General features: G+C 39.8%; 1 protein-coding gene across 1 annotated transcript; it reads right to left on the reverse strand.

Annotated features, from left to right (window-relative positions):
- Positions 1-1,317: 1,317 nt before the first annotated feature.
- On the reverse strand, positions 1,318-6,508 carry radx (RPA1 related single stranded DNA binding protein). Its single transcript, XM_054626062.1, has 15 exons — positions 5,683-6,508; positions 5,025-5,167; positions 4,706-4,898; positions 4,503-4,611; positions 4,248-4,348; positions 3,994-4,113; positions 3,791-3,886; positions 3,536-3,703; positions 2,990-3,147; positions 2,756-2,907; positions 2,567-2,614; positions 2,391-2,488; positions 2,070-2,306; positions 1,717-1,899; positions 1,318-1,598 (listed from the first exon to the last, which is right to left on the reverse strand). Exons 1-15 carry the CDS (start codon positions 6,263-6,265, stop codon positions 1,462-1,464), a joined length of 2,526 nt encoding a protein of 841 aa, XP_054482037.1. The 5' UTR covers positions 6,266-6,508; the 3' UTR covers positions 1,318-1,461.
- Positions 6,509-7,864: the final 1,356 nt, after the last annotated feature.

Consider the following 7,864-nt stretch of genomic DNA (forward strand, 5'->3'; position numbering starts at 1 on the left):
CTTGCAAATGAGGTCCAGGGAAAGTCTGTTTATTAAACTCATGTTGAGATTGTTCATGCATTGTGCTCCAGAGGTGGATTAATCCTTAAATGATTTACCCTTTGGACAAGTCACCCAGTGTCCGTCACACATTTGGATGCAGGATGATTATTCAAGTGTGTGTTGCTTCACAGACGTTACTGTAAATAATCCATCCGCTCTGTCGGTGCTGTTTGTCTTGTAGACCCTAACAGTAGTCCAGCACTTCTTTTATTTTTTTTTTAATCCAACTTTCAGAGTGCTTTCCTTCCTCATGGGGTTTTTCACTGTGTCATTGTTTTTGAAGGCATGTGATTCACATTTAACTTGTACGTTTTTGTAAAATAGTGACTGACACCTTAATTATAAGCGTGGAGAGTCAGATCAATGCTTTCTGTGTGAGATTTGCCAGGACATGAACAAAACAAACCTGGTGCACAGCCATTTCTGCAGTTTCAGTGCAGAAACAAACATTGAATATATTGTATAATAGAATGTAAAAAAAAGTTTAGACTATATATATATATATATATATAGTTGTTTATTTTATATGTCTAAAAGATTATATATATATGTCTGTTAAATGATTTCAAAATTAAAGTAATTTTGTAACATAATGAAGTGTCTTATTAGAGGAGGTGAGGATTTTTTTTGCGTTTCAAGTTGGTGTTGCACAGTCACCTGTATGGCTTGTTTTCTTTCTGTATTCACCATCGACATAAGCTTTAAAAATATCATTTATATTGTTTAAAAATAAATTTAAGTTTACATTCTAAAATATCTTGATATTAATTATGGTATATATTGAATTATTTATAAATCAACCTGGTTATTGTGAAATATTTGAAAATAAATATTTTTTAAACATACACATTGTTATTCTGGGCAAACTGTTTACATAGAAGATGATTTTTGTACAGGACTGTGTGTTCTTATTGCAAAAAGCCTTATCTCTATAGTGTTAAATCTACGAAAAGAATATGGATGAAAAAAGTTTGGCAGCAGTACGTAAATACAATATTGTGCAACAAGGTTTCAACACTCCTCTCACACAGCAGAGGGTAGCCCATATGAGCCGCTGTCACACCTTCCTCTGATTTCATATTCACAGTGATTCATTTCATGTCAGCCATCCAAAAATACCATTCGCTTCTCAAAATAAGTCTAAAGAGACGATTTGCTGGTTGGAGGACATAAAACCTGCAGTGTGTTGCAGGCGAAGCAATCTGTCACTAATACAATGATGGTAATAAAATATACAGTTCCATGTTTTTCAGTATTTTAATCAATTGTGTTAACATCTTCCTCTCTTGAAAAGGATTATTTAAAGAATGATGTGACATTTACTGTACAAAAGTATGAAATTGAGATTGGGTCTAAAACCTTTGCTCTTTCCATCAAATAAGAACATTTTAAAGACATGATTAATGTATGCTGCTGATCCTAATTGAGAGACACCTCTGTCACTCTGTACACCTTGTCGATCAGGACCTCCACCTCGTCTCCACCCAGATGGCAAATGTCCAAGACGCACACGACGTGCGTGTCCTCCAGCTCGACGGCAGTCGCCAAGACCTCCTCTGCAAGACAAACATTTTGGCCGTCACATTGATTGTAAACACGCTGCTTTGTACGAGTGATAAAAGATCTTTAGGTCTGTTGGAAAAGCGCGTCTAAAGACTGAACTGTGTTGGCTACCTGGCTCAGGAAGTGTTGTTTCGCTGTTGCTGGCGGTGTCACTGAGCGGACAGAGGAAGGCTGACAAAAGGCAGGACATCATGGTGTTGCCGTGGGGATTCTGAGGAAGACCTACAGCTCTGGGTTCATCTGAGCTCCAAACAGGAAGATATGCAGCATCAACGGCTATCTGCTTGTTTAAGCCTGTCAAAAAGATCAAACAAAGGAGATTAGCAAACTGATTTTGATGGTCGTTGTCATTTTTTCTTTTTAAGGATGTATTTTTTTTTCCCCAGTTCATTTTGGTGAATCACAACCAGTCCTTTAAAACACCAAATGATCAGAGCAGAGTATTTTTTATGATAAAACTTTACCTAATATTGTAACTTGGTAGTATCCTGGACAAACCACAGGAGTAATGATGTCTGTGTTTTCCTCTGGTGTCCATCGCGTCGGCTGAAGGTTGCTTTGCTGCAGGAGGACATTCTTTTCATCAAACGTGAACCTCCGAGACACGCTGTCCCGGTACAGACCGCCTCGACACAGATGTTCAGACACTTCTTCTCGTTGCTTCAGCCAACTGCTGCTCTCCCACGATAGAATATCGGAGTCTGATGGAAACAAACACAACAGTGTAACACAGTATCAAAACATGCAAGTTAAACCGCAGTGAGGCTGTAGCTCCTGTTACACACCGGGATTTTGATTTTGCAGCTGTTGGCAGCGTTCCACATCCTGAGCCTCCTCAGATCCAGAGTCCCCCTCTTCTTCTTCCTCTGTATCTTTATGTCTCCTGCAGGAGCAGAAACAAATGAGCTCAGGATGCTTAAACTGGATTACTGATGAATACTACCAGCTGGATCTTCAGTACTTTTTTGCTGACGTGCTGACATGTTTCAAAGAGGACTGCTTGGCTTTTCTGGAAAAAAACATATTGATATTTTACATTTCAGTAATCGATTAAAACACTCCTTGATGTGTGGTCTTTCTAGCCACAAAAAGTAAAATTATTGATTCAATGTCAAGCTCACACATCTGTTGATCAGAAGTGAAATCGTACCTCGTTTGAATTCTTCTTTTCCTTCCGCTGGCTGAGCTTTTCTCAGGAGAGGCAGATGTTAAACTGACCGCCAAAGTCTGCTCAGCTGTTGAGGGATGGTTTTGTGCGTCTGGTGCCGCGTTCTCACACGCATCAGTAGAAACATCTTGCAGCTGCATAGAATCAGTTGAATAATTTTCATTTTTAAAAAGGTCATTACTCTTGGAAAGTTTGCGTAAAAACAATGTCTATTACCTCTTTCTCTTCTGTCCCTCGAGACTCCGTGGTCTTTAGGTTTTTCATGTACCGCACTGCTGTGATCTGTCCTTGAATTGCAACTTTTTTATGTTCCCTATATTGCAGGGTCTCCAACTCCTTCTTCAAGTCAGCTGCAGCAACCAGAGGAGCTCGAGCTGAAGACGAAGCAGAGAGGTTTTAAAATAACAAAAAGGTGGTAGTATACACTATAATCAACCTTACAGGCCAAAACAATGTCTATAAGTAAGTAGTCTAATATTTAATGAACAGTATTGAAAGTATAGCGTTTACAATTTCAAATAAAGATGTAGAAAGAGTTACTCCCTGCAACTACGCATTAAGACACAGAGCACAGGTGCACAGTGCAAATGATTTATCTGGACTGTACACTGCGCTGGCAGAACTGGAGGAAAATGCTGACCCAGATTCTGTTTTATTCATGCCTCACACAAGAGAACAGAGTGAATCACTTTATGGTTCAGTACTGAAGAGGAATTCATCACTTCATGTCCTGAAAATGATAAAAACTAAAATTTTCCTCACTTAAGACATCTTCCGTTGACTGGGTGAATTTCTGAGGGGACCGAGGGTAGCAGTAGTGACCACCGACAGCTGTCTTCTGGAGGACAACGTTGTCCTTCAGAGTTTTGGTCCACTGGATGAAGCTTTTCACTCTGGGTTCGCTCACATACGGCTGACCTTTGTGGTAGCCTGTTATGGAGACAGATAACACAGTGACCAATACTGTCACCACATACATTTACATCATCAGGTACTTATTGTTACGGCCGTGCTAACCTGTGATAAACGTCTCTGTCTCGCAGCTGCTGGTGAGGTAGGGCAACGAGCCTTCGACTTGACAAACTCTCATCTGGGTGCACACCAGGTAGGTCACTGTGGCAGAGAAGGTGATGTATCAGACATGTATCAGACTATCAGACTTCATGAAAATGCTTACGAGTGTGGCAGCAGATCTTTCAGATAGGACACTGTTGACCTACTCGGACATATGCGATTGAAGACTTCTGGCTGGGAAGAGGAAAAAACCTCCAGGATAAACGGACGGTCAGACGTTCCATCCACCGCGTGGATCCAGCGATATGTCCAGTACTTTTCTGGACCTAAAAGGTGAACATCACAACTAACTGAATTCAAATTTTAAAAAAGGAAATCAGCAGCTTTTACTTTAGTTTAAAAAAAGATTTTCTAGTTTTTAGATAACATATGATGAACATATATATATATTTTTTTTTACCCTTGTTCCCTTTACTCTTCACTCTTTCAACACGACCAACAAATGTCACCAAACCGATGACATCACAAGCAGAATTCTTGGATAGGTTTTCCACCTCTGAGCTGCAAGATACATACATACCATTAAGCACTTTTGTTTTAACAAAATAGTTATAAATTTGTAATTTGTGCATAACCGTAAAAAAATAGCATAGATTGCATAGTGTTAGATAATGTTACACAAATGTTATACTTTGGATTGATGCCAATTCATTACCTGGTGGTGAACTGGTAGGAAACCTCGGGCAATCCCCACTCAGGCAGTACGCTCTTTGGTGAAACCACGGTGATGACTGAAGTAGGGTTGCGAGGGTTCAGGCAGATTTCTTGGAAAACCACATATGGAGATATTACGTTTATGCCTGGGGTACACTGTGGTTCAGCCTTTTAAGACAACCCCCGAAATAAATCTGTACATACCGACGGAGTTAAAAGTCTTCATTCTGTGATGGTCCATTTGCGGGTGTGATCTGTTGGAATAACTCTGCTTCAAGGTGTAATTTTGGATGTACAACACGTTGCCTACGCTCAGCCTCTGGTAAAACTCTGGACAGAGTTCGTTCCAAAGCACGAGCGACATTGTCCCACTCTGGTCAGCAACTTCAAAGTATGCCTGGAATATGACAAAGAACGAGGTGAAAAATAAAGCAAGACTAAACTCGGACAAGACATATGGATGTAAGATCCTGATCACATCTTGTTACTGCAGCTACAAATTCTAAAGGAAGTTCAAACTCACCTGGTAAGGATAATCAATCTTGAGCCCAAACTTCCCATAATACCGTAATCTGGATTTGTGTATAATCTTCACTAGGAGAGGGAAAGGTTTCGATGTCTTCTTAAAGCACGACTCCAGACTACACAGCAGAGCGATCTTGGACACTGTTGAAAAGAAGACATTGCAGACAACACATCTTCAGGATTATTTTCTCTGCAATTTAGTGGCCAAATGTTATGCAAAATAAATCTTAAATACATTTTGTTAGGAGAAGCAATGGAGTGACTAATACTAAGACTAAACAATATTCTAGACAACAAATATATTGTTTTTAGTGAAAGACTACATATTGTGTATGTTTGTGGGTATTGTAATAAAAATATCCCAGCATTCTCAGTCTCAGCATGCAAAATTGAGGATTTGCTGCCTTTCCCTGTTTTAAATATGAATAAATATATAAAGTTTTGTGTTTTGACTGTTGGTCAGACAAAACAAACAGTTTGAAGACATAACTTTGTGTTGCATCATATACCACTTGTTGAATTCACGAAATTGTCTTGTGCATAAACACAATAAATATTGCCACAACATTACACTGACATGTCTAACATGTTGTGATATCTAGATAGCAGCAGAGTCCTCCTCAGTGGTGTAAATGTAAATCATCAGAGCATCTCACCGTCCAGCACTGTGTCGGATGAGGGAGACCCTGAGGTCCACATGTCCCCCTCTGGGTCGTCGTTGTTCCACAGAGACAGGTAATGTCTGCGGCTCACCTGAAGAGGAACATCGCTCTGCAGCTCTACACTCCCCTCCATGCCCTGCTTCACCAACATGGGCAGCGAGCAGACATCCTCCATCCGGGACAGGAGAGCGGACCTCTCCGCGCCACACCTGAGCTTCTCGATGCAGATGTACCCGTGTCCCAGCCTCCTCTCGCTGTAAACGAAACAGCACTGCGTGATGTGGATTTCAGCCCCGGTCCTCAGCAGGTTCGCGTGCACCAGGTGATTTAAACTGCTGTGGACGAAGCACTTGGCTCTCCAGACTCCGTCGGTGAGCGTCACGTCGTAGCTGTAGAGCTGCGGCCCGTCCGTGGGCTCCGATAAGTACCGCTGAAGGGCGATGACAGCCACGGGAGCCGCCTCCTCGGTGCTCACTGTCAGACACTGAGCGGAGGAGAGCCGCTCAAACGTCCGCTGCAGGGACGAGGCTCGAGGAGGAGCGGGGACCGTCGAGGGACCGGAGGAGTTGTCCTCCATCGTTGTGGACAGCAGGGTAACGAAGTCCTCAGGGGGCCGTCACCAGGTCATCTCATGAGTCGACGTTACAGTTACCGTTACGATAACGTTACAAACAACGCGGGCGCTGTTTGATGACGTCACTGTTGGCCTTGAACAGCAAAAAAAGTGTGCAAAAGAAATAAAAAACGTCCCCAGTTAAAATACTTTATTTATTTTATGACGTTGCCATGCCGAATATGTTTTAGTCTGAGCGATTAACAAACAACTAACCTGCTCAGGTAAACAGGAAATGTCTAACGCTATTTTTAAATTCCGCGCCGAGCAGGACCTGACATGACGTCATCAAGGCGACAAGTGAGTTGTTGACAGGGCGACTGGATTGTTGTTGTTTTTGCAGAAGTTATGCACCTTTTAAATTTGTATGTTTAACATACAGTATCAGTCAAAAGTTTGGACACACCTTCTCATTCAATGGTTTTTCTTTATTTTTTATTTTTTACTACATTGTAGATTAATATTGAAGACATCCAAACTATGAAGGAACACATATGGAATTATGTGGTAAACAAACAAATGCTCAACAAACCAGAATATGTTTTATATTTTAGATTCTTCAAAGTAGTTGAATGAGAAGGTGTGTCCAAACTTTTGACTGGTACTGTATATAAAAATCCGACTATTAACTCCCTCACTAACATATCAATATATCAATTTCCTCTCACTATGTTGACAACTGATTCATAAAGTATCATTCTTCAGTGTAGTGCTAAGTACTATGAATCAATTAAATGGATAAATGTGTGACAGTCAGTGGTGGAAGAACTATTTAGATAATTTGCTTAAGTTAAAGCAGCAAGTACTCTATAAGTAAAAAGTATTGCATTCAAAACCTTAGTTAAACGTGTGTGAGTAGCAGCAACATTTACTTAGTGTCAAAAGTAAACACCTGTCAGTATTTAACTATGAAATAGTTAATTTATCTTAAGAAATATGAATATTTTCTTCACACATAAAGGAACACTCAATACTTTAATATTTAGTTTTTGTACAAAACTGGAACATCATAAAGTTCATAAGGTATATTGATGTTTAACAGGAGCTGCATGAGTAAAAGAGCAAATGGAGAAAGTACCAACAGTTATTTGCTTTTCAGAACAATGCTATAACTATAAATAATAATTTTAATGTATTTTTAAAGTTTGATATCACTTTCCTCTAACTATGTTAACTACTGATTCATATAGTATTCATTATCCAGTGTAGTTAAATGATGAATACTATGATTCCATTAAATTGATGTATAGATGCAATTGTGTGACAGTCAGTAGTAGAAGAATTATTCAGATCCTTTACTTAAATTAAAGCAGCAAATACTCAACAGTTGAGTTAAAGTATAAAAAGTGAAAGTATTCTTTGTTTTGTACTTGGTAACATTCCATCACTGGTGGTAGTTAATAATACATCACACATAGTAGCCTAATATATTCAGATATGTTTTACTTTGTGTCATAGCTTATTTGATTTGAGAGAGAGAGAGTGAGAGTAAAAGAAACAAGTCACGAAACACAAGACTCTCCCATCAGTGACGTCAACCCTCATAACCCTCAGAAGACTGTC

This window comes from Anoplopoma fimbria, chromosome 24 (genome assembly GCF_027596085.1).
Source record: "Anoplopoma fimbria isolate UVic2021 breed Golden Eagle Sablefish chromosome 24, Afim_UVic_2022, whole genome shotgun sequence".
Lineage (NCBI taxonomy): Eukaryota > Metazoa > Chordata > Actinopteri > Perciformes > Anoplopomatidae > Anoplopoma > Anoplopoma fimbria.

Coding starts and splice junctions, on each gene's coding strand:
- radx (XM_054626062.1), bottom strand. CDS start 6,265: ATGGAGGACAACTCCTCCGGTCCCTCGACGGTCCCCGCTCCTCCTCGA. Junction 4,612..4,705: donor GAAGACTTTTAACTCCGTCG/GTATGTACAGAT, acceptor TGGTTTTCCAAG/AAATCTGCCTGAACCCTCGC. Junction 2,908..2,989: donor GAGGGACAGAAGAGAAAGAG/GTAATAGACATT, acceptor GATTCTATGCAG/CTGCAAGATGTTTCTACTGA.